Here is a 26,369-nt window from a genome sequence, read left to right as displayed (position 1 = left end):
CATCATGCATTGTCTTTGGGGCAAACTAATAGAATTGCTGGCCCATGGCTGGAATGGTTGGTAAGAGGCTTTCCCGAAAACCTCACTTAAATAACCACCCCGCTGGGAGACGTCCATGTCTACACCACCACCCCGTCACCCGCATCAAGGGCTACCTTCATAAAAACCAGTGCCAGGGCGCCTGAGTGGCTCAGTGGGTTAAAGCCTCTGCCTTCGGCTCAGGTCATGATCCCAGAGTCCTGGGATCGAGTCCCGAATCGGGTTCTCTGCTCCACAGGGAGTCTGCTTCCCCTGCTCTCTCTGCCTGCCTCTCTGCCTACTTGTGATCTCTGTCGAATAAATAAATAAAATCTTAAAAAAAAAAAAGTGCCAGTTTGATAGGTTAAATAAACTGGTTTAATGAACATTTAAAAAAATTGGTAACAAGGAGTTTCCCCCAAGTTTATCTGCTTTTCCTACATTTCACTCCTGTTTCTGTGCATGTGTGTGAGTGTACATAATGCAAGTGAAAATACAAACCCTTAGTCCTACCAGCTGCAAGTATCTTCCTCAGTGTTTCGGTTGCTTTTGTTTATGATTTTTTTTTACAATTATAATAAGGAATTTAGTGAAATCTGTTAATTTTGACTTTATCATTTCTTTCATTTTTTTATTCGAGAACGCCACCCCCACCCCTTAAAGCTGTTAGGTATTTATCTGTATTTTGGTCGGGGGGCTTGAGTGGTTTGTTTTCCCCTGGGCTGTTTTCTCTCATGTTCCCGTGGCCCTGTGTGAGGTGAGGCTTCGTCACACTTGTCTTCTCTCTGCAGGTGTGTCACCTTGCTGGGCGTCTCCTTGCCCCTGGCCGGGACCATCTACGTGGCTGCCAGGGAGAGGGGATCCGGCAGCAGGTCGTCGTCACCTGTCCCTCCGGCCACCGACAGGAGTCTGCCTCTGAGAGAGACGCAGACGGGTGAACCAAGAAGCAGAACGGCTTGCCCGGCCCATCTCTCACTATTAGGAACCCCGAGCAGAGGAAAAAGTAGGCATTTTAAGAAACCAAGACCACTCACGAGAGGTGACTTAGATGAGTCACAGTTGGAAAGTAAAGCCTTTGGTGCTGGAATCTGGTGAATGCCACAAGGCTTCCAAATGCCAGTGTGGAGGCTGGGTCTCTGCTCATTACAATTCGGTCTTTGTTTGCTATCCGAGTGTTAAGGCGAGGGAGGTCGCTGAAAATGCTGCTTTCTTCCTTGGGTACAATTATCCAGTGTGTCTTCGTGCTACCCAGCGACTAGGTCAGAACGGAGCTTGGGTCACACTGGGTAATCCTTTAGAGAACAATTCCATGATCCCAGTGTCTATTTTCACTATCGCAGCTACGCACATGACTCACAGAACCTTCTGGCATCACTAAGGTAAAGGATTACATACAGACCGAAGGCAGGGGAGTAAGTGCACAGATGGTTAAAGGCTGGTGGAGGGCAGCCCAGTCCAGAGCTAGATAACCTGCTTCGGGAAGGGAGCGCTGGACGGCAGTTAGCAGTTGGTCACCTTGTGTTGTGTTTCAGCGAAAACCAAGAGCATTTCTTTCATTTCCACCTGCCCATGTGGCAAGGCAAAGACCACACACATGCACACAAACACACACACACACACACACACACTGTGAAACAAGAAGAGCATCCTCGTGCCGACACCTTTAGAACTCGGGGACTTGTGCTTGACAGAGCCCCTGCAGGTGCACATAATTGACCTTCCCTTCCTCCAGCTCAGGGCATAAAAAATAAGAGCTTCAGTGAATGGGCCAAAAGATTAGGAGAATGTGATTGTGTAGCTTTGGGGAGTCCATTCACTGTGGAGGGTGCAGTGATGATTTTATCCAATCCTGTTTGGATCTTCAGGCAAAACCAAAAGCAAATGTAACCCCAGGGCAGACTCCCAACCCCAGGAAAGCAACACAGAGTATGTTTGTGTCCGGATGGTGTAGCAGAAGAGCCGAGAACACTCGCCCTCCTTCCCGAGTCAGAAGGCGCCCACTGGCCTGGTGGTCCCACCGCACCCGGCGTCCTCGTTGTGGGAAGCGTTCATCATTGGGCTCCTACACGGAGTCAGTCCCTGCTGCTCTGTAATTTCTACTCTCAGGCCCTGGTTTGGCTGTTCGACCTAGTCTTTTGTTTCTATTCCCCCTCATCAGATACTGGGGACACTTATAATGGGCTCCCCCAAATCTCAGAGCCCCTTGGCATCTCCTCGTGGGACGTGGTTCTAGAACTTGGCTCCCCAGTTCCCACGGAGAAGGTTCCTTGGGTGTGGCGGAAAGACCCCTGCTTAGCAATCCCAGGTCAAACCTGCCTCGGTTTTGAACTCTGCCCTGGGTCAGGTTGTTTGACCTCTAGGAAACTCAGTCTCCACATGCATAAAATGGGGGCATACAATGGGATTTGTCGAGGGAATTGAATGAGATACTGTGAAGTGTCCTCCTGATTCATTGCTCTTTTCCTCATTCTCTTCCTTTGAGCTGGAAGGGGGCAAGGAAGGGGGCAGCTTTAATCGGCCAAGGCCTCTCGCTAACACTGGCCTTGCCGAGGCCAGCCTGGTTCCAGGCACCTGCCACATGCTTCTAGTTATCACACTGAGGGTGAGCCTACAGCCCCCCACATTCACCATTGCCTATCATCAGTTGGAAGGCCGAGCCTTGGAGCTTGGCAGTTTAAGGCCAGATCGCAGGATTTTGGGCAGACACAGCTGGTATGGAGTCAGCAATCAGCCACTGAAACGTTAGGGTTTTAGCCCAAAATAGGACTCTCTGGGATCAGGATACAAAGGTTATGTTAGCTTTTTCAGCAACTACACTCAAGTGTGGCTTCAGAAACGTGTGTGGGGTAGGGGGTCCTACATTCTGTTGCTGTAGCAATATATCGTGTGTTTATACCATCAGAGTAAAATATCATATCCTGAATGGTTGGAAATGAAAATCGAGATGGAGAGAGCCCTAGACTTAGCATCTTTTTCCTTCTCCACTTTTCCACTCACTAGCGAGTCAAATCAACATAAGACTACCGTGTCTTCTGGAAGTTTAGAGCCAAATTGGGCATTTCAGAGTCCTGGTTCTTTATCCTCCAAATAATCACAGCATTCGCTTAGAGCGGTTTCCTGTTACATGAGCCTGTCGTTTCCTACTTAGTATATGTGCTGCCGAAGCGAGCACCTGTCGTTTCCTACTTAGATGAGAAAAATATGAGTGCATGTTCGAGGAAGTTTCCATGAACTAAATAGCCGTGGATTTCAGCCCCTGGAAGTCAGGGCTCTTAATCTGTGGTTAGGCGCTTGAAGTGAGCTCACAGTAATAATCACTGAGAAAATCCAAAGCCGCCTTGAGGTTTTCCAAAACACCGTCATACCCCGTGGTTCTCCAACCTTGGTGCGCCTCGGAAGCACCCGGAGGGCTTGTCACAGCCCAGGTTGCACGGCTGGAAAGATTCTGAGTCAGTAGGTCTGGGGTGGGACCTGGGACTGTGCCTTTCTAAGAGGTTCTCGGGTCATGCTGAAGCTGCTGGACTGGGGCGCCCCCACCCCCCAACTATGAGAACCACTGATGCATCATTTCAACGGATCCTCCCCAGGCCCCTTCGGCTTCTCCTTTCCATTTACAAATGAGTACAAGGGGCTCAGAGAGGCTGTCCTCCTCCCCACAGACCAGTTATTTTCAGACACTGGTATAAGCCGCTGCTAGTTAAGCTTACCCGCAAGCAGAATTTAGATGGAAAGAAGATCAAATGGTAGCAAAATGTATTCAGTCCTCGCTTGCCAATGTAGACATCAGGATGGATGTTTGACAAACGTGCTCAAGTGCTCCCAGGAGCCCGGCCAAAATGCCTGCTCAGTTTAAAAGTGAGGGAAGAGGTCCCGGGAGGCAGAAGAGTGGGTGATACTGGGTAGAGCCCATGGCCGCCAATCTCCATGTGGCAGTGGCTTCTCAGGAGCCGAGGGGAGCCGGGGCTTGGGACGTGGGACACGGCTGACTGTGCCGTGCCAGGTGCTGGTGAGCTCCGTGCCTTCAGGGAGGCACACTGGAGAGTGACTCCAAGGGGAAAAACTCATATTTACAGCTGGAACCTCAAAAAATTGGGCAATTACCTTCTCCCATTGAAGAAGCTGAGTCAGGTTTCCAGCGCCTGTTACACCAGCTCTCATCTACGTGAGTCCAATTAAAATTTTTTAGAAATTAGAAGGAAGAAGTGAAGTGGAAGGGAGGAAAGCGATCGGGCTTATCGTGGTGAGCAGAGCAGCTGCGAAGTCACCTCGGTTGTCCTTCGTGGTAACCCTAAGATTGTGGGATCGACTTTGATTCCCATTCCGTAGATGCGGAAACACAGGCACAGAGGGGTTAACTGACTCTCCAGAGGTTACAGAGCATCTAGGAAAGCACAGGTGAATTCAGAGCCAGGAGCCTCTAACCGTAAGCAGGCTCCCTAGCTGCTGTCCTGTCTGCCCCTCTGTTTGCACCCCTGCACTTGACAGGCAGGGGTGTTGTTCGCGAGCAGTTCGTTCTTGGGAAGACAGAAGGAATGCCATTCCGAGTGGAACGCTGGCTTTATGGAGCAGGTGGTTCCTGAATGATCTCTAAGTACCCCCCTCTTTGTAAAACAGGACAGGGGTCAGGTGCGGGCATTCCTGGGGCCTGAGCTCGGTTAGCATAGTCTGTGCATGGCAGTGTGGGCACTGGCCTTGGGTCAGGCATGCTGGGGCAAGTCAGGGTTTACAGACCACATCCGAAGCTGTGCAGACAGAGCAGGAGGGGACCACGGAGAACTGGGCTGAGCAGCCCGGGGTCCCAGAGAAGGCGTGTCTGTGTGACAGCCAAGATCACCAGTGTGTGTGTGTTTCAACTTCTTTGTGGGGCAGCGTGTGGACCAATCTGGCTCTCAGGGTGGATGGTGACATCTGTGCTCTCGTCCAGGACTTTCAGGAGCCATGAAGCACGCTCTGAAATGCTTCTCTTGGCAGAAGACCGTGCCGGCCATCTGGACGTTGGAGACACCAGGACGCACGTGCTCCGTGCTCAACGGCATCCGGGTTCTGAGTCTCCTCTGGATCGTGTCGGGGCACACCGGTCAGATGACCGCATGGCTGTCTTTGGGTGAGGAGAACCGACGAGCTCTCGTGAGCAGTCGAGGGAGAGAGAAGCTTCCACGCGAGGGGAGCCCGTTGGGCCGGGGGCGCGAGGCTGCACCTTCCCCCAGGGCAGCCTTCCGTTTTAGACACATACCCACGACTCCTGCAAGTGAGTGTCCCAGGCCAGTGCCGGGCTGTCGCTTGACCTCCTCCTGGGTATGAATCAGGCCCCCGAGGGACAGGAGCACGGTGATACCCAAGGATTGCGTAGTCACTGTCCAAAGAGCTGGATTCCTTCTAGTAAGGATTAAGGAATCCAGAAACTGATGTTTCTTTCTCCAGGAAACATAGTCATGCGTAAGTAACTATTGGGCACTGGTGTGAAATTAGTGTGTCTCGGCCTTTTGCCTGTTCCCTCCCAATGCACGCCAGGAGGATCAGCCCTTGACAAGTGGGGCCAACACAGGGGGGCAGAGTTGAGGGGAGGGGCCAGCCTGGGGTGGTTTGAAGAAGCTGCCCAGCCACCTGCACTGGCCCGTGGTGGGGTGACACTGCCGTGGCCCCCCGAGGAGCTATGGGCCCCGGGAGAGCAGGCAGCCGCTCAAAGCCTTGGTTACCATTCCGTGGTGGACACTTTTAGGTGCCTAATTCTTAATCCAAGACACCTTCTCCTCTCAAGCTGTGGGGCTGCCCGAAATCCTCTTGAGGCTAAGAAAGTTGAAGGCATTCTTCTTGCTTGTTCTGAAAACACAGAACCCGTGACTTTCTTCTGGGAAACCAAAAGACACTGTTTTCGTGTTTGTTGCAGATAATGTGCTTGAGTGGAGAAACAGAGTGCTTAAAAACCCCCTGTACCTCTATTCTCGGAGCGGCCCCTTCTACCTGGGGGTCGACACATTCTTCCTGGTCAGGTAACGGGGTGTTTTTTCCGCTGTTGTATGCATGTGGCTGTTTGGGGATGTGTACGCGGGTGTGATGCCATCATCACTTTAGTGAGAAAAACGGGATGCCTCCCATTTATTTCGTGCCCTGGCCTCCCTTCGGCCGGGCTGTAGATAGCACAGCTGTCCTTAGCTCCTTCTTCCGTCTGCTCGGTGTGTGAAATGAGTTGGGATGGCCGTCTGCAAAGTTTTCAAAGATTTTATTAATGTAGTCGAGAGAGAGAATGGGAGCTAGAGACTGAGACAGAGCAGGAGCGGGGGGAGGGGCAGAGGAAGAAGCAGACACCCCGATGAGCAGGGAGCCCGATGAGGGACTCATTGCCAGGACCCTGGGATCACGACCCGAGCTGAAGGCAGACACTTAGCCAACTGAGGCACCCAGGTGTCCCTCTAATTTTTTTTTTTTAACAAAAGGAGATTTTATCTGAATCAAAATTGTTTATTTCAGTGGTTCTCAAATTCTGGTCCATGGATGGATGCAAATCCATGATGAACTTGCCGGTTCTCACTCGAGTGAAACATGAACAAATCTGAAAATGGTGTGACATTTCCTAACGCTTTATCGAAACAGACCACTAAGAGGCCCATTGTCTTGATCGTGCGATGAATGTCAGGCACTGTGTTAAGTGCTACAGCTTTACCTCGCTTAATCCTAATGATGCCCCCAGAACAGGGAACAACAAAGTCCCCATTTTCATTTTTTGTCGTTGCTCAGGCGTAATCCGCATAACATGAAATCAAGCCCCTCAAGTGAACCATTCAGCGGCACTTAGTACATCTCCAGGAATGGGCCACCACGCCTTCCAACTGGTTCCGAAACACGTTCAGCAGCCCCACCAGAGCCCTCATACCCACTGAGCAGTTCTTCCCCACTCCCCCCGCCCCCAAGTCCTGGAAATCCATTCTCTGCATCTGCGGATTTACCTCTTCTGGTTATTTCGCATAAACGGACCTCACAGCTTCTGGCCTTTTGGTGCCTGTTTCTTTTAGTTAGCGCGGTGCTTCTGAGGCTCGTGCCCGTTGTGGCACAACAACTTCATTCCTCTTTATGGCTGAGGACTATTCCGTTGAATGGAGAGACGACAGAATCTCTACTTTGTTTATTTATTTATTTAAAGATTTTATTTATTTATTTGACAGAGAGAGAGATCACAAGTAGGCAGAGAGGCAGGCAGAGAAAGAGGGGGAAGCAGGCTCCCCGCTGAGCAGAGAGCCCGATGTGGGGCTCGATCCCAGGACCCTGAGATCATGACCTGAGCTGAAGGCAGAGGCTTTAACCCACTGAGCCACCCAGGCGCCCAGTTTATTTATTTTTTTTAAAGATTTTATTTATTTATTTGACAGAAATCACCAGTAGGCAGAGAGGCAGGCAGAGAGAGAGGAGGAAGCAGGCTCCCCGCTGAGCAGAGAGCCCCATGCAGGGCTTGATCCCAGGACGCTTGGATCATGACCTGAGCTGAAGGCAGAGACTTTAACCCACTGAGCCACCCAGGCACCCCAGAGTCTCTACTTTAAAGGAAAGACTCCTGAGCCTGAGGGAGAGCGTCCCGGTGTGGACCCACCATCCCCACCCAGGCAGGCTGACTCTGGAGTCCACGTTCTCTGTCACGGTGCTGACTGCCTCTACCTCTTTTGGGTTAAATGTCTCTTTCTTCACAGGGACATGGTGACAGTAGACGGCAGCTGTTTTCATCATGTGCTAGGCAGTCATCCATCCTGCCATCATCTACTGAACCCTTGCTTGCAGGGCCTCATTCTAGGCCCTGAGGCTACAACCATGGATAAAACAAACAAGGACTTCTTGTGGTCCCATGAGTGCGGGTGTGTGGGTCCAGCCATAAGCAAACAAAGAAATAATTTTTAAAAAAATGTGGTCGTGTGCTCGCTTCGGCAGCACATATACTAAAAAAATGTGGTCGTAGCAAATAGTAGTAAAGAATACGACAGTGGCTTGTGCGAATGCGTGGTTTAGAGTCGTCGGAGAAGGCTTGTCTGTTGAGGGGCTGTTGGGTCTGAGCGGCAAGGAGCCGGCCATGGGAGAATCCAGGACGGGAAAGCTTCAGGCAAAGGGAGCCACTAGTGCAGACAAGCTAAGGAGGGAGTGGGAGAGAGAGAGGGGAAGGGAGCGAGAGAGAGAGCATTTGTTCAAATACTGCCGTGCCCACCTTGCCCTGCTGGTCCCCTCGGTTTAAAATGGACCCACCAGCACTCTTAACTTCCTTTTTCCTGATTTTTTTTTTCTCTTTATCTAACATACTTAGAGATGCCATTTATTTATTATTTCTGTATTTATTGTCTGTGTTATTTATCGTCTCCACAGGAATATAAGGCAGGACTTTCTTCTGCTTTGGGTCATGCTGTCACTGACCTAAGGCAGGTGCTAAGGATATAGTATTGCTCAATAATGATTTCTTTCTTTCTCTTCCTTTCTCTCTCTCTCTCTCTTTCTTTTTTCCTTTCTTCCCTTTTTGGAAATGGTTTCTTAATTGTTTTAGCTCAAGCCTCTGGTGTGATCATTTCTTGGGGGAATGCAGAGAAAGTAGGGTACAGAATGAGCTGAGACCTGGCCGCCAGGGCTAGGAGGTGGCCAGGGTGACCACTGAGTGGCCCAGACAGGCAAAGGTCAGAGGCCACCATCTGCAGGGCTAGGGGAACCATGAGGCACCAGACTTTCCAGGAGGGCACAGCTGGGTCTAACCAGGGAGGCAAAACCCGACTATGGGAGACCTGGGCCAGCCCCTGCGGGGTGGGGCGGTCGGCCCAGAGGACAGCATTCAAAGTCCAGAACTCTGTCCCCTGCAAGAGGACTAGTAAGAACAAGGCAAAAAAAAAAAAAAAAAAAAAAGACCCCGCATGCTGGATGGGGCTGATTGGCAGAGCTCCACACCGAGGGAGGGAAGCTGGCAAGGACGGGTCAGGATGGCTGGAACCCGAGCCCGAACTCAAGCTGGAGGGCTGCCACCAGGAGGGAAGAATGAAGGCCTCAAGAGCCACTGGTCGAGCCTGGACTATCGGTGCAAATCTCTGAGACAACAGAGACGCCATTGGGTCAGCCCTGAGATACCCACAGCACAGGCCAAGGCTATGAAATTTCAGATGTTGAAGAAAACGATGCAGGGGTGCCCCTTTATTGTAAGGACCGCATACCCGACCCCCGGCTTGCTCCGGGGAGTGCTGGGCCTCTTCTCAGTGGTTCTGAGAGTCTGGTCCCAATGCAGCTGTACTAGTCTCATCTGGAAGGTTGTTACAAATGCAGATTCCCGGACCCATCCCAGGCCCGCTGAATCACACTGCCCGGGCTGGGAAGAATCCCTCGCGGTGCCGCTGCCCCCTGCCTGAGTCCCAGAACCACAGCGTGAGCCCCGGCGTGAGGAGCTGAGGACAGTGGGTGCGAGCCGGCAGCCCCTGACTCAGCCCAGGAGACCAAGACATTCGTGTCTTTTCTCTTTATCCCTGCTTGCTTCTGTTTCTCATTGCCTGTCTTGGGGCCCGTTTCCTTCCCCTCCTGTATTCATTCTGTTTACTTTAGAAAGGGCACATTGGGAGGCCAGAGTGGCTCGGTTGGAAGAGCAGTCAACTCTAGATCACGGGGGTTGTGGGTTCGAGCCCCACGTTGGGGGTAGAGAGGACTTAAATAAACTTTAAAAAAAAAGGAAGGAAGAAAAAAGAAAACGTACAAATTCCCTTAAATAAAATTTTCATTTGGACGATGGGACTATTACTAAGTGATTCCTAGTATTGCCATCATGCTAAGAGCCTACAGTCTTTTATTCCATACACAGTGAACCCAGGGAGTCGGAACAAATGTCACGCCCATTTCTACAGCTGGGAAAGTTGATGTGCAGAGATGGAATAACTCGTCCAGGTCCCCCCCGGCTAGGAAAGTTAGAATTAGAACTGAAACAGTGTTTGTTTCGGGCCCAAAGCGCGGGCTTACCCACCATGTCACTCATATGTTTGTTTACGTAGTAAAACTAAAGACTCCTATCGCCGGGGACGGTCGGGATCCCTTTCCACCGCTCCAGAGCCTCTGCGCGTCTCTACCGCAGGACTGTCCTCCTCCCCCCTGGGGTCAGGTCTCTGGGTCTTCCCAGCATCCCATAGAGACGTCTCCTGCTCACAGCCCGTTTTCCCTGCCAGCCTTTCTCTTTGGCCCCCGGAAGAAGGGAACGGCAGGATGGTGCTTGCCCGCACACAGAGACAGACCCTGATTCATTCTTTCCTGAAATGGAGAGGAGGCCGGAATTGGAATTGGCTGTCCCACTTCCACAACTCAGCGCTCCTTTCCACACGTCTCTATCAATTGTGTTCCTATTCTAGTGACTCCGACTTGCTGCGTTTCAAAGGAAAGTCATGCTGGCAGAGAACAAAGACGTTCTCTAACCCTCCCTGAGCCCTTCTAACACACACACAGCCCTCTTTTGCAATAGAAAATGCATTTGTTCCTTAGGGAGACACCCACAAGGATCATTGGCATCCATGTCAAAAGGTCAGGAAACTCCCTCCCAAACTTGCTTATCATCCAGCTAGAGCTCGGAGATGTAGCCTGTTTCTTCAGCTGAGCGTTCTGGGTAACAAATCTGGCATCAGGATGTATTGGTGTAGAATCTTGGGCAACCCACTGAGTCTTTGAGCTTCAGTTTCCCTATTAGGAAAGCAGGGATGGTAATAGCTTCTCTTTTACCAATCACTCGCTCCACAAACACTTATGGCAAAGGACTTTGGTATTGCTCTCGAAGCCAAAACAACACCCTTAGCAAAAGTACTTCGAAAACAATGTGTCTTTGGACATTATCATTTCTAAAGGCTGATGTTGTAGCTCGTAGAGCTGTTCAAATACTTCTGGTTCTCTTCCCTCTAGGCCCTTGGTCTGCTTCCTGGCCACGTGGCGGTTGGGTGGGAACTAGGTCTGCCAGTGAGGGGCATCTAGTGTTGCCAGTATGCTAAGAACTTTAAACAGGTCCCTTCTGGGCTCAAGCATTTAATTGCTGGTTTGAAGCCCTCCAGCACGCTTTGTTCTCTGCTGTGGTCCCTGGTGACCTTTCAGAGAGTGGCCGCAACCTCAGCCTGGGTCTTCTGGTGGGGAAGATGCTGAGCTCAAGGTGATGGCCATGGCATGAGCGAGGAAAAAAACAGTTACTGTTTTAGTGTTGGAAATAATCCTGTCACTAGAGCATCACTTCTTGGACCCCGATACAGACAACCAAGTTAATCATCAGATGCACTGTATCACTGGTAAGCAATTCCTGTGACTAGTCTTCTCTCTCTCTCAGTGGCTGGTTAAGTGCAAGGTCGTTTTTAAAGCTACGTGAGAATTCAGACAAAGGAACGACCCTCAGTGTCATACTCAGATTCGTCCTCAGCCGCCTTTTGAGGTAGGTCTCTTTGTCTCATCCCTTAATGCATTATTGCTGCGTAATCATTCATTACTTTTGAGTCTTTAGCCCTCTTTTGAAATAGTTTTCAAAGAAAAATAAACCGAGAGACATGGTTTTCTTCATAAAGTTGATTTTTGCTGGCTTAATGGCCATTGGCAGCGGAAGATACCAATTTTCATGGCGTTCGTCCAAATAGAAACTGAACTGTATTAAACCAGCAAAAACATCCTTATTCCTCAGCTCATGGGCATCAGATTTCAATAAACGTACGGTTGGCTTTCCCTGGAATGTGTACCCAACGGGAGACTGTGCATGGCTCTTATAAACTGGTAGGAATTGGCTGCCGTAACTCCGAGTACTAAGGGTAATGATAAAAATAAAATAAGATCCAGCAAGGAGAAGGGCCCGTGGTGCTTGCGATGATGGTGCTTCTGCTCATGGGGAGGCAGGGAGGCTGTGGTCCTCTTTACGGATGTGTGGGTGGCTGGGGCAGGAGGGGACACGGTGTTGGGACGGAGTATGGAACGTGTGGGACAGGAGACAGGTTGTGATGCAACGAGACACACCCTGCATGGGGAGAAGAGGAAACTTCCACTCACGTAGCCCAACACTCCTTTTGTACCTTCTCTAAATCGTGGTTTGTTGCTGGCTGGGCTGGAGCTGCTCTCTTTGCTTTGGGTTCCCTTGTTACACTTCACTGTCGTGGAGCAGGACGGAGGGTCTTGAAACAGTCTTCTGGGCTAGGAAAAACGGAGTGGGCGAGATCCGCCTGGCGTGGGTCCGCCTGGGCTTGCGTCCTGGCTCGAGCCTCTGCCAGCTGTGTGACCTCAAGATGTTGTCTCAACCTTTCTGTGCTTGAGGTTTCTCAACTCAAGAAGGGGAAGCACAGTGATAGTCACTGGACTCTTGTGCAGATGAAACAAGAGGATGGGTGCTAAGAACCTCGAAACGCAGGGGACGCCTAGTCGGCATCCCGTAAGTACAAGCTGCCGTAACTCCTGTCGTTGCTTCTTACATCTTGTAACTTTCCAGTAAATAGGTTAAGAATGAGTCTGAGCCAGGGACTAAACCTCTGTTGATTTCTCTTCACCGTGGCCTTTGTAGTTTCTTCCAAGCGCTATTACATCAGCTCCTGTCCGCCGTGCTGGACAGATTGCTTATTCTGTCACTATCTTCTGGGTACTTGGCACCGGGTTTGGTCTCTTCCACCCTGTGGTCTTCTGTAGCGGGACGGGCATTCAGACCAGGGTTTCTTAGTGAGAGATGCCGACGGGTTGTCAGGGGGTGGGGCATGGGATCCAATGGCATGGAGGGTTCTGCCTGGGAAACCTTCTTCAGAAGAAAAGTCCTAGAGCTGGGGATTGAGGAGCGGGACGTGCTTTAGCAGGCAGAGAAAGCAGTAGTGGGGGCAGGAAGAGTCGGTGTGTGTGTGAGTGGGTGGGTGGGTGGGTGGGTGTGGGCGTGAGGCCTTCCGGGGCAAGATGGCGGCGAGGATCCCATGAGTAAATTATTACAAGTTCTGGACTGGTGACTGGCATTGGGAATGGAGAGGGCAAAATCAAGGACGCTCAAATCTTCAGCCTGAACGACATGGCAGGACGGTGGTGATGTTCTTGAGATAGGGAGCTCTGGGAAAGTGGCAGATTGGAGCCAGGAAGAGAGAGTCCAAAATCAGAGAAAGCATCACCAATCGAGTTTGAACTCACTCTCTAAGGTAAACCCACTGAGAAAGCAGCCACGTTCCTAGCCACTTTGCTGTTCTCATTCTTGTGGGCAAAACTCACAGTTTTTACACAATTATGATTTATTGCTTGCCTGCTTGGCGCCAAGAGCGCTGGAAGTAAGATCATTTGTTCACTTACTCTTTCTGTCTTTGTTGAGGGCCCCCTGTGTGCCCTCAACAGCTCTGGGGACTCAGTACTCCGTAGCCAGGCAGGTGTCTTCTGGCCTGGGGGTTATGTTCTCGTGGACAGAGATAGGCGATCAACAAATAAATATGTAACATTAAGTTGCAACGTGCAAATACATTTCTACCAGGTCAGGATGATAAGTGTCAGAAAGTGCTCGATGCGGTCTTCCTCTGGAAGCGTAGTCAGGGGAGATGACATTTGTCAAAGGAAGTAAAAGAAGTCTCTAAGCAGAGAGCAAGCTGTGAGGGAAGAAGGGGCCATGTGGGAGTGGGTGCGGAGAAGGGAACACGGTTGGTGTGTTTGGAAAACCACAGAGAGCCCGCAGCAGTGGAGGGAGCCGTCGACTTGGAAAACAGAAGGGAGTGGGTTCAGGGAGATGGGGCGGGAGCTCCGTGGCCCCGGCTTACAGGAGCCTTTCGCTGGCTATTCAGAGACAAGAAGCCTCTGGGGGGCTCCCGGAGGGAAGTGGGATGGTCAGATTTAACCTTTTCCAAGAATCACTCTGAGACTAGACAGTAAGAGGACAGGGCAGGCGCTGGGCGACAGCTGGGAGCTACCCCGTCTTTAAGAAAATGCAAAAACCCGGCTTCCCAGGGGCAGTCAGAACAAAGACTACATAATAGGAAACAAGGAGCGTAGAAGTTCTAAACCCTTAAAACTGTGTGATGATTCCAACCAGGAGCCACATTTTAAAAATCAGGGGGTTTTATAGATATATGTAAAAAAAAATTACTGATAAAAAATGTCTAACTGTAACAGAAGGTTATACATTGAAAGTAGGGGAACCCATCCCAGCCTCAGTCCCCGCAGGACGCCTTTGTTAAGAGTTTCTTGTGAATTCTTGCAAGTACTTTCCATGTATTTATAGGCATTGGGTGTTGTTTTTTTTCCTCAGAGTATATTATCTGCTGAGCTATTTTGCACGTAGCTCTTTTGCACTTAATGATTAATGTTGACATGTCATGTCTCTCTGCGTGAAAGGACCCACCTCACTGACTTCAAACATTGCCTGGACGGTGATGTGTTCGTGCAGTATCAGGAGTTTAACCCGTCCCCATTAACGGGCATGGTGGTCATTCTAAGTTTTTGCTATCTTAGATGATCGTACAACGTCTATACATTTTTGTGCACTCTTGTGAACATGTTTGTGGGTAAATTCCTACCAGGAGAATTGGTAGTTCGGTGCATCTAACATTTTGATGGACGTTTTCCAATTTACCTTCCCGCCTCCCCACATATGAGAATGCCTGCTTCTCACATGTCTCACAACAGCCGAAGTTGTACTTTTTCATTTTCGAAAACCTTGACTTTAAGTCTTCCAGAACCTTGGACAAAAAGGGAGAGCATTTAGATTTATCTGATGCTTTCAATGTTTCCCACTGTTTTCTTACCGATCTCATCTGAGTCTCAAAAAATCTCAGGAGGCAGGAATCATGATCCTCCTTGGATAAGGAATTATCATCCCCCTCTTCCACAGAAGAGGGAAGAGAGACGTTCTATGATGATCTCAGTATAAAAATTTAGGTAAAACTGGAACACCCATTTCTGTAGTTTTGCTCTTCAAGGTGAGACCCACCCCCATAGCCTCTGCCCCTCCCCCATGTGCCCCAATTCGGAGGCCATGCTGGGGGGGCAGTGCCTGGACCTTGCTCCCTCCCGAGGGCATCTGACCTGAACTCTGGTTCTGAGGGGAGCAGGGGGCTGACTTACTCTCCCCAGGGAGGTGACAGATGGTGGGAAGGGGGGCTTGGGAGGCCTGTGGGAGCAGCTGCGGGGCAGCCTGGTCAGATGGCTGATGTGACGAGGCCCGGGCCCGGGGAAGGCTCCGTGGCTGTTGTCTGAGCTGATCTGGGGAGACACGTCTTGCCACCGTTGGCGGCCCTTTCTGGCTGACCGTGATCTGCAATTCCCACCTGCTCCCTGCATGCCCACAGCCCTCCAGCCTACCAGACACATGCCAGGAAGGATGCTATCATCGTGGGGAGGACAGGAGGCCAACAGGTCTGGGGCTCGGTGCCGACCAGAGGCTGGGTGCTGCCCACACCCCAGCAGCCCTACCCTTCCCATCTGTCACAGCCCATCCCGGGCCCTGGCTCCCCCACTGAGATGTTCAGAAACGCGGTTGGGCCATGTGCCCTGCTCTCAATATGTTCTTTTAAAAAATAACTGGAATCATAGCTCACCCAGAATATATGCTAGGATCGTGTCCCTCTCCCAGCTACAACCTCACCTCTAAAATCGAGGCCAGGGAGGGAGGTCCGATAGGTAACCACCAGACAGGTGGCCCACAGACGTGTGGGCAAGTATTAAATGTACACAGTGGTTTTGAAAGATGTAGTCAGGGCGCCTGAGTGGCTCAGTCTGTTAAACGTCTGCCTTCAGCTCAGGTCATGATCCCAGGGTCCTGGGATCAAGCCCCGCATCAGGCTCCCTGCTTGGCAGGAAGCCTCCTCCCTCTCCCACTCCCACTGCTTGTGTTCCTGCTCTCACTGTCTCCTCTCTGTTAATCAATAAATGAATAAAAAATCTTTAAAAAAAAAAGAATTCTTAAGTAAACTTAAAAAAATTGTAGCCAAAGAAGAAAGGATGTAAATTAGCTCACTAATTTTTTAGATTGATTACCTATTGAAATGATATTTTGAATACACTGGGCTCTCTAATGTATAGTATTAAAATTCATTGTAGCTCTTTCTCTCCTTCCTTCTTAAAAGATTTTATTTATTTATTTGACACAGAGAGAGGGAGAGAGAGAGCGCACAAGCAGAGGGAGCAGCAGGCAGAGGAAGAAGCAGGCTCCCTGCTGAGCAGAACCATGGGATCTTGACCTGAGCAGCAGGAAGGCAGTCGCCCAACTGACTGAGTCCCCCAGGCGCCCGTAGTGGCTGTTTCTTTTGACGGACAAATGTGGCTTCTAGAACATAAACACTAGTGGTAGATGTGGCTCGAATTCTGTTTCCAAAGGACACCTGTGCCTTTCCCCCCATCATCTTTGTGCCGGCTTCCAGTCCTGCCCGGGAGGAGCTAGGGTAGGAGGGAAGGGAGGGAGAAATAACGCTAGGAAGGGAGGAAGGAAAAGGGGGAGGGAGGAAGGTTCTCATCCTCCAAGGGGGCGGGGGCGGGGCGGGGAGGGAAGAACAGGAACGGGGCGTCTGATCTCAGCCTCCCTCGAGGCTGGGCCACCTTGGACAAACCGCCCACGTCTCAGAGCTGTAATTTCCCCGTCAGTACAATAGAGCTGGTGTTTCCCCAAAGGAGAGTTCTGAGGGTTAGAAGTGTCTGAGAAGCTCCCAGCACCCCTTGCTCGATGACTAATGGTATTTTTGCGTCCACAACACGGGAACCGGCTCACGGTGGCCGCTCACGATTTTTTACCCGGGACTGTGGGAGTGTTTGAGGTGTGGCCGGGGAGCTGGTCGCCCACCCAGACAACCCGCTTTGGAGCATCTCTCTGGCCCACCCAGGGGACCGCATGGAACCACTGCAGAGTCACATTCTCTCCCCCCCATCCCCCTCCCCCCCCCCCCGCCAGGTTGCAGCCTCTTCACCTGTACTCGGTGTGCTTGCTGGTTGGATTGTTCTCCGTTGTTCCTTGGGGACCCGTCTGGGATCTGCCCAAGTTCCACCTGGATAACTGCCGGCAGGCGTGGTGGGCGAATGTGCTGTTGCTCAACGATTTCCTGGCGGTCCCAAATGCGGTGAGTCAAAGGGCAGGGTGGCGTGAGCCAACCCCAGGTCTCACTTCATGTTCTGGCATATTCTCTGGAGTAACAGTGAGGCCCTAGTAAGGTAGGCTGCGGGCAGGGAGGCTAGCCCCTAAGATTGGGTGAGCGTAACCACACCAGTCCTGGCAGGGGGAGCTGCTGGGAGAAGCAGAGGGAGGGAGCAGGGGCGTGGGCATCGCCCACCCGCCATCTGGGTGCGTGTCCCCGGTGCAGCCGGCCTTGCCCTCTCAGGGTTCCTGTTCCAGTCCGTGTCACCCCCGTGGAGAAAGGGCAGTTTCTTCACCTCCCCACAGACAGCCTGGGACTGGGATGGAACATAGCACTGCCTCTTGGCCATCCTGAGTTCTTCTCCACCGCAAGCCGGACCTGAGGGTCGCTCAACATCTGTATGTATGGCTGGGGGCTTCGCCAAAGCCCTCACAGCCTCGTAATGACCTTAGAGTAAACGAACGTGAAATCGCTGTAAGGACATCATGTCACTGATGTTTGCACAGGACACGGACAGCCTTGGAAGCAAGGCTGGAAAGAGAATGGCCAGCGCGGGGCCACTCACTGCCCAGGACGGCCTACCAGCATAGACGGCTGCCTCCCACCGGCCGGCGTCGGCGGCTCGGACGGGGCCTTCGTGGCAGCCTAACTGCCTTCAGATGGGCCCAGGGCGGGGCCAGGGCCCTGGGAGGACGGGGGGGGGGGGGGGCTGTTGGCCCGATGCAGACGGGCTTGGACCCTGGGCGGGCGTCGGGGGCGAAGACAGGAGCCAGCCGCCTCTTCGAGGCAAAGCCCACCTCAGCTCCTTGGAAGCACAGGTGTGAGGGCCGGGCAGCCTCGGGTCCTCACAGATTTCCCCACGATGGGAAATTCTTTCAAACGGGGACAAGGAAAGCTGCCATTTCCCCTGGATAAGTCTGGTGTCCCTTGGACTGTGGGGAGTTGGAGGGAACAAGGAGAAGCCCTTTATCTCCGAAGCCCAGGCATTTCCTCACACTGAAGAAGAAACGCAGGGGACTGGCTCACTTCGCACAACCGTGGGCAGCCCGTGGCGTCACGCCGCTTCGGCCGGACGATCGCCTGCCAGTCACGCGTGGGCGCTCTGGGGCTTCCCACAAAAGCTGGTCTGGGGCCAGGCCTCCGTTCTGAGTGAACACACTCTGGGCCCCGAGGCGGGGAGGGCCGGCCAGGCAGGGAAGAGAGCACAAGGCGGGGTGTCAGGGCGTTCCTCGCGTTGGGTCGTGGGATGGAATTGAACTCCCACAGGGGTTCTGGGAGCTGAACTATTATTGCTTTTTTCAACAAGCGAGAACGCTTGTCTGCGTTTCCATTTTGTGAGCTGGCATCATCGTTCCCACTGCCCGGGCTTGTTACCGGCTTAAACAAGATGCCGTCCTTGAAACACCTGGAGCTCAGAATTCCTTTCTCTTCCCATGGAAGTCCCTGCCCCCTGCCCCCCTGCCCCCCCCCCCCCCAGGGAAGTCTCTCCCCAGCTCTGGGAAGCTGAGAGCCTGGGGGGTGCCCCGGAGTCACCTCTGCTCCTGTCGTTTCAGTGTAACGGCTGGACGTGGTGCCTCGCCAACGACTTTCACTTCCATCTCACCACACCGGCGATCGTCCTCGTCCATGGAAAGTGAGTTTCCCGGGACAGGTGTGTCGCCCCGTGGGCCGTCTCCCACGGAACTCTCAGCGCGCGCTGCCGTTGTGGGCAGAGCAGCCTTCACGAGTTAGGAAACGAGCTTCTCAGAAGCGTCCGGATGCCGAGTCCTCTTCCCCTGTTTGCCTTTGCTCCGCGTCCCCCTCCGATCTCTGTCCTGCCCGCGTCCCTCGAGTCCCTCGGTGCTTTTGCAGAGTTGTAATCCGTGTGTGTTAATATCCAGTCTCAGCTTTTTCCACTAACGGTCTTTGTAACATTTCCGCATCGGGACATGATCCGCATACTCGTCCGTTTTCGAAGTTCTGTACCGTATTTGTGGTTGGCCATCCAGGTTAGTTCCTGTCCTGACTCCAAATGATACCTTGATGACAGTCTTCGAACATACCGCTTTTCCCTCTTCATTTCCTTGGGGCCCTATTTCCAGGTGGAAGTACTAGATCAAGGGGTAGGTGCTTGTTACATACTGTGTGATTCTTCTCCAGAAAGAGTGAGGTAATTTACAGTGCCCCAAGCAAGGCATCAGTGTACCTGTTCCCCACTTTGGGTATTTATTACCTTAATTTTTGTTAGTTCTAGAGAAGCTGAAGGTCTTCATAATTCACGAGGACACTTATAGCTTATAGATTATCCGTGCCATAACTTTTTATAATTATTTTTAAAGATTTTGTTTGTTTATTTGAGAAAGAGAGAGTGAGAGAGAGAGAGAGAGAGCACAAGCAGCAGGCCGAGGGAGAGGGAGAAACAGGTTCCCACTGAGCAGGGAGCCCAGTGTGGGGCTCGATCCCAGGACTCTGGAATCGCGCCCTGAGCCAAAGGCAGACGCTTAACTGACTGAGCCCCCCAGGCACCGCTACACCCCATATTTTTTTTAAATTTTATTTATTTATTTGACAGGCAGAGATCACAAGTAGGCAGAGAGGAAGGCAGAGAGAGAGGAGGAAGCAGGCTCCCTGCCGAGCAGAGAGCCCGATGCGGGGCTCGATCCCAGAACCCTGGCATCATGACGTGAGCCAAAGGCAGAGGCCCTAACCCACTGAGCCACCCAGGTGCCCCCACACCATATTTTTAAATTTTATTTATTTATTTTGACAGAGAGATCACAAGTAGGCAGAGAGGCAGGCAGAGAGAGAGGGGGAAGCAGGCTCCCCACTGAGCAGAGAACCCCATGTGGGGCCCAATCCCAGGACCCTAAGACCATGACCCGAGCTGAAGGCAGAGGCTTTAACCCACTGAGCCACCCAGGCGCCCCTCCATGCCATATTTTAAGAGATATTTCTTTAAAAAAAAAAACATTTTCGGGGCACCTGGGTGGCTCAGTGGGTTAAGCCTTTGCCTTCAGCTCAGGTCATGATCTCAGGGTCCTGGGATGGAGCCCGAATGGGGCTCTCTGCTCAGCGGGGAGCCTGCTTCTCCACTCCCTTTCTGCCTACCTGTGATCTCTGTCTGTCAAATAAATAAATAAAATCTTTATTAAAAAATACATTTTCAAGAAATGTTGCAAGATAATAGAATGAAGAGGGGAAAGCCCTCACCCTTGACCCATCCCTCACTCAAGGAGAAGGGAATTCCCTGTCAATATCGTGTTCACTTTTACGATCTTTTTTCTGCACAGCTTTTTATACATGAAAGGATTCGATCTACACGTTAGCATCTTTCTTTTAGTAGTTTTATGACATGACCAATTTCCTATATTATTTTACTTCCAAGTAAACATAATTTTAATGTGTGCATATCTTCAACTATTGTTAAATACTTGGATCATTTCTGATTTTATGCTTTTATAAATAACATTCTGATAGATACTTTCATGATAATCATTTGTCTCCAACTCTGATAATTTCTTTAGAATACATATCTTTAAGGGGAATTACTGGTTCAAAGGGCATGAATGTCACCTAGGCTCTTGAAGCATAATGACAAATTGCTTTCCTTAAAGATCTATCAATATTCAGTCCACTGGCCATCTAATTACACTGTTGCCAATATGGAACATTAATAATAATACATAACAAAATACAAACTTTGTTATTTTGGAATGTAAGAGAACATTCATTTTTCACATCTGACTTGCAAGCTTTCAATTACTAGGGGTCCCCCTGAGTAATTGAAATAAGTGTTGACCAGCCCCGTTGGTTACCTGTTAACGCTCTCTGCAGGACAGACCTTTAAATCACAGGCTGACCCAGGATGTTGCCCATTCCTGCCACATGCAAACACTCAAGCCTCCTGAGTAAGGGAAATGCATCCTCATTTTTAAAAAAGATTTACTTATTCATTTGAGAGAGAGAGAGAGAGAGCACACATCTCATTTTAATTTAATCTAAGAGTGAAGCACCTTAAAAAAAAAAAAGGAAAATCTGCTTTTTCATACATCTTAAGTACATACTGCTTTCTAACTTTAAATGTAAAGAGGGGTTTTTGTTTGTTTGTTTGTTTACTAACCATTAAAAAAATGTTCCATGGCTTCCACTAAGCACAAAGGCAGTTTGCTGGGATAGTGAGTTGGAGTCAGAAGACATGGGTTCAAATCCTGACTGGTAAGTCACTAGCTAGGGGACCTACCTGCCTAGGGGACCTAGGGTACGTTTCAAGGCTCTCATCTTCCATTTTCTTCTCTATAAAATGGAGACGGTAGTGCTTCACATCAGGGTTGGAGGACAAAGGAAGATCAGACACATGGGAACCAGCCCAGGGCCTGCCTCTAAGTAATGTGTGACCCCATGTCACTCGGCTACCTGTTATTTGAGACGCTATGTCATCGCCATTGTCCCCAGCTGCTGTCACCAAGTGGTCCCCTCCCAGTCTCGCAGGGACTGGGGGAGGGTGGCTGGATGAGCCACTGTGAGCGTCTGCTCCTCCCCTAAACCCACTCAGGGGAGCCATCTTCCTAAGCTCTGCACCATCCCTATTCCACAGAGGGTCCCCTTATCTGGGCAATGAGTCTCCTTCCTTGGCTTCCTCTCTAAACACCCTTTCCAGGAGGTCCTGGTGTGGAGGAGATGTTAACAAAGGCTTCCCAGATTGAAGGTCTGCGTTTCTGCTGCTCAGCCTCACCCCTTCCCACACACTTCCTGCTTCACCCCTTCCTAGTTCCTCTCCTCCAAGGTGGGGGGGGGGGGTGGAGACAGGAGCAAACGCCCATCGCTGGGGGGTGTCTCTCCCTGTATGATTGCTGTGGGGAGAGCGGAGAGGTCCAAGTGTCCGCCCCCACCCAGTCTCCCAAAACAAAAGCATCTGAATGGAATGGCTTATTTTCTCAGATGGGTGTTGGGGGGTGGGGAGTACAATTTTTGATAGCATAACAGAACGATAAAAGCATATGCGATTGAAATAAAATCAGGTAGTAAGATGGAAATGAGATCTAATAATCATATTGCTATTTCTTTTGGCAATGGAGATTTAAAAAAATAAGCTCTCCTACCTTCACCCTAACCATGGATCAGGCAGGGAAGGTGGAGAGGAGGTAACGGTGGTTTTGGGCTCCTGACCAAGCTCCCCACCCCCACCCCCGCCCCCTTAGAAAGGGTGGGCTGATTCCCCGAGCACTCCTGGGTCACTGATCTCTCCCGCTGCTGCTAAGGGAGGGGCTCCCCGAGCAGGAGCTGAGACCTGCTCAGGCCCACGGGGCCTCCCCTGGTGTGGACTCTCCCTCCCACAAGGCAGTCAAACCCTGAGAGCTCCCTCAGGGGAGAGGGGGCACAGCTGGGCCCACCCATTCTCTGGCACCATCAGAGATCTCGGCTCTGTGCTGGACTGTGGCTGCTTGAAGGGCTCTGGAGAACTTGGCAAGTGCCCGCAGGAAGAGGTGGGTCAGGTGTGAGGCCTCAGCAGGCCCGGCAGCCCCCGCGGAGGGGGAAGGGCAAGCCTCCACAGCCTTCCTCAGAGGGGGCCTTTGCAGCACGATGTGCTGGTTGCTGGTCGAGGTGTTTCGCAAGGTAAAAGCAAGAGAAATCCCGTAGGGAATCCTGGCCAGGATGCTGGGGGCTGACAGGCTTACAAGGAGGACATTCTGCTACTCCTTCCGCCTCTTGGGCCGTGGCCCCTGACTGGACCCTACTGAGGGACCATCCCTCTCGGGGGAATGGGGATGGTGGTCGGTGCTTGAAGCTCTGGGACTTTCTCAATCCCGTTGTCCCAGGAGTTTTTCCCTCAGAAAGCCAGAAAATATAACCACTAACCTGAGTTGGCAGAGGGAAGCCTTTGGCACTGGGCCATTTGTGCTGTGGTCAAAGGGCCCGATTAGTGGCTCAGAGCTCCGGAGGACAAAGGACTAACAGGAGGTAAGGCGGGACATGGTCGCTATCTCCCTGTCTGTTTGGGTCCCTATGTGTATTCGCTTGCTTGGGCTGCTGTGACAAAGTACCATGTAAGTGGCTTGAACAACAGAAATGTATTTCCTCATGGTTCTGGAAATTAGAAGTCAAAGATCAAGGTGTCAGCAGGGTCGGTTTCTTCTGAGGCCTCTCCCTGTGTCTTCACATGGTCTAGAAAGGCACTGGTCAGATTGAATGAAGGCCCATCCCAATGATCTCATTTTACCTTAACTATCGATTTAAAGACCCTGTCTCCAAATAGAGCCACATTCTGAGGTGCTGGAAGTTGGCTTTTGGGGGGGACACAATCCAGCCCATAATAGTCTATGTCAGGAGGCTTTATTAGTTTTACTTATATGGATGGTTAGCCAGGGGAGACTCTCTGACTCCTGAGAGGGGGTGCCACAGATTGGGCTCAAGTCCCCTAGGGAGTTAAACAAATACTTACTTGGGTGGATGTGGGTTTTTATTGGATGGCCTACTACCCACCTAAGACAACGAATTCTTACTACCTCCCAACTCCAGACCTACTGGGGACCTGCTTGAGTGTCCTTGTGACTTAGGACCTCCAGCTCCAATGTCAGCATCTTTCCTAGAGGCTGTCGTGGAAGGCAGATTTCAATCCCTCAGCTAGAAACCAGCCCTATCCAAGCATGTGGCCATGCAACTACATTTAGCTTCTAAATGGTGGGAGGTATAAAAGGTAGGGCTCTTTTCTTTAGAGAACATACTCATCTATAATGCCAGTAATTCAAGGAGGGCAGAACTAGATGGTCCAGCAAAAGGCATTGTAAATAGACATCATTGTTGTCATAACTCCCCAACCCCTGCTCACAGCAGACATTACTAATCAATCACAGCACCACTGAGCTAACTAATACTCTTCCGTTGCAAACTTTAGCACTAAACTAGAATTGGCACCCTGGATGAAAATCATTTGCTCCCTGCCTCACTCATGCTATAGGAATGGTAACTTATCCCTTCTGCATGAAGGACCATGGCAACTTCAAGCAATGGAATGGACTTGTCAGAGGCATCATCCCGGTAGGGTTGTGCCTAGACAGTCTTGCACCTGTGTTTGACATTTTTTTTTTTTGTACCACTGCAGATTGTCTTGGACCCAGCCTTGCCTTGCTCTGAGCCTGTGTCCCTAAATCTCATTTCCTGCCCCAGAACCTCCCATATACTACAGCTGGGACTCCTTCAGGACTACTCTTGGCCTTAAACATGCGTAGTCCCAAAGTGTGGCTGCTTTGGCTTTTGTGGGCCCACCCTTGACCCATGGGGGATAGAAGACACTAGAAAAAGCTTCTTTCTTTCACCTCCCAAGACAGTTTTCAGGTGCATTTCAGAAGGCTCCATAGCACATTCTGGAAGAATGGAGCGTTAGCCACCTTGATAGCACATCCTTGTATTAGCTTTCCCTGCTTCCCTGTTTCACACCCCATGCCTCACTCCTAACCCCATATCAACTACCAACACCCAGATATTTGTCTCGGATTGCATCCGGAAGGAGAAGAACCCCTGGATTCCCCTCTTCTGCTATTCCCTTCCTTGTGTCCCCCTGTGCCCGACAGTCATTTCTCTCCTAAACCAACCACCTCTTAGGTCCATAGAGTGCATTCATTGTGGGTGGCAAGGGACATTCCCAGGCATGGTCTCATGTTGACCTGCATTATAAATTTCAGGGTGAAGATGGGGAAATTCAAGTTCCAGGTCCGAGCCAGTAAATGGTCAAGTTTAAAGGCTAACCCAGTTGTCTAACTGGACTGCCTGTCAGTTGTCTAACTGTTGTCTAACTGTCTACTCTGGGCTGCCCCCACATCAGCCTCCCTCAAAGGCAGCCCCAGCAGGAAGTGCCTCTGATTGCCAAGCTTTCAAATCTTTCCTAACCACGACTTTGCAGTGACGGCAACTGAAGGGAGCCTCTATCCATGTCCTCTCTTTGCAGAAGTAAACATGTCCTTGTCCTCCTCGGGGCCATGCTGTTCTTGGCATCTTTCACCGCCACAGCTCTGCTCACACTGGCTTATGCCCTTCCGGTCGCCGCTCCGTCAGAAGCAAGGTAACCCCCAGTTTCCAGCCTGCGGCTCTCACGAGCCTGCCCTCCGAAGGGCCAGGACCTCCCAGGAAGGGCTGCTCAGCGAGTGCCAGGCAGTCTGTGCTGTGTGCATTGGCTTGCGGAAAAACTGGGTGGGAAATGTTCAGCCTGGATGGGAAAGCTGATGGCGTTTTTGTTTCCAAACTTCTGAACCTTTCAACTGGCGCCGGGTGGGGGCGTCTGCTCTGAAAGCACCGGAAACACACTGCTGCCCATTGAAATGCCTCTCGGAGGAAAGCAGCGCCCCCACGTGGCCGTATTAGGTTTCTCCTTCGGTGGCGAACTTGGGCTTGGAAGTTATCCGCTGGAGAGACTGAAATTTAAGGAAGTTGGGGTTATCCCTCGAAAGTCACACCGCCTGTAAGTGGCAAACTTACAGGTGTGAGTGGAACCTAGGATCTTACCCACGATGCTATTTTGCCTCCCCAGTGAGGAATATATAACGATTCTTCCTTATAACCACCCTGTGTATTAAATGGGGGGGGGGGGAAGTGGTCTGATTTCCCACTCATCTCTTCTCAGTGCAGCAGGTGGAGTGATACAGATGGAAATCAGATCCTGTCAGTCACCTGCTTAACTTCCTCCCATGGCTGCCCAGTGCTCTCGAAGTAAAATCCTTGTCTGACCTCCTCTATCACTCCCCAGATAGAGTGTGGACTCTGGACCAGGCACACTGGTCTTCCTACGTCTGCACACCCAGCCTGCTCCCTCTTCAGGCCTTTGCACTTGCGGTTCTCTCACACTAGAACGCTTTTCCTTTAGAATCCAGGTCCTGGCAGGGTTTTCCTAAAGGTGTCAGGGCAAACATCATTTCTTGATGTAAAATAGTCCTGAGCCACATCTGGCACAGGGCTCGTTATGTATTTGTTAGGAGAGTGAATGAATGAATGAATGAATGAATGAAGACACCCAGGTTTTTTGCCCAGGGGAACACCATGCCCTTCCCGTCATGTCATGTCTTCTGTGGGCAATGCCAGGTGACGGAGGAAGAGGCTCATTCCTGTCTAGCCCTGGGGTTCTCAATTCTGGAAGCACGTGAGACTCACCTGGGGAGCTTTTAAATCCACCAGTGCTTCCAGAAACGACCATCTGAGACCACCTGAATCCCAGTCTCCAGGGATGTGGCCCAAGCAATCAAATTCTGTAAGAGCTTCCACGAAGAGGTTGACTCCTGAGAACCAGATTTTTAGAGCTATCCTGATGTACCCAGCTACCAGAAACAACTTCTTAAAAGGAACACGGTTGTCATAGTTCCTTGGGAT

At 51.1% G+C, this 26,369-nt stretch overlaps 1 protein-coding gene across 1 annotated transcript in view; it reads left to right on the top strand.

Moving 5' to 3' along the window:
- LOC308354238 (O-acyltransferase like protein-like) overlaps positions 1 to 26,369 on the top strand; it is a gene marked incomplete at its 5' end in the record, with an annotated part of 48,291 nt that overhangs the window by 12,489 nt on the left and 9,433 nt on the right. Inside the window, 7 exons of the mRNA XM_080821602.1 lie at positions 810 to 1,021; positions 4,943 to 5,122; positions 5,906 to 6,008; positions 11,312 to 11,413; positions 16,856 to 17,021; positions 18,590 to 18,669; positions 24,958 to 25,071. Coding sequence (XP_080677728.1) covers positions 810 to 1,021; positions 4,943 to 5,122; positions 5,906 to 6,008; positions 11,312 to 11,413; positions 16,856 to 17,021; positions 18,590 to 18,669; positions 24,958 to 25,071 — 957 coding nt within the window. The remainder of the gene's footprint in view (positions 1 to 809; positions 1,022 to 4,942; positions 5,123 to 5,905; positions 6,009 to 11,311; positions 11,414 to 16,855; positions 17,022 to 18,589; positions 18,670 to 24,957; positions 25,072 to 26,369) is intronic.

The sequence above is a fragment of the Martes martes genome (assembly GCF_963455335.1).
Source record: "Martes martes genome assembly, chromosome: 13".
Classification (NCBI taxonomy): Eukaryota; Metazoa; Chordata; class Mammalia; order Carnivora; family Mustelidae; genus Martes; species Martes martes.
Note: the sequence above shows the minus strand (reverse complement) of the source record. Positions and strands in the feature narration are given on the sequence as shown.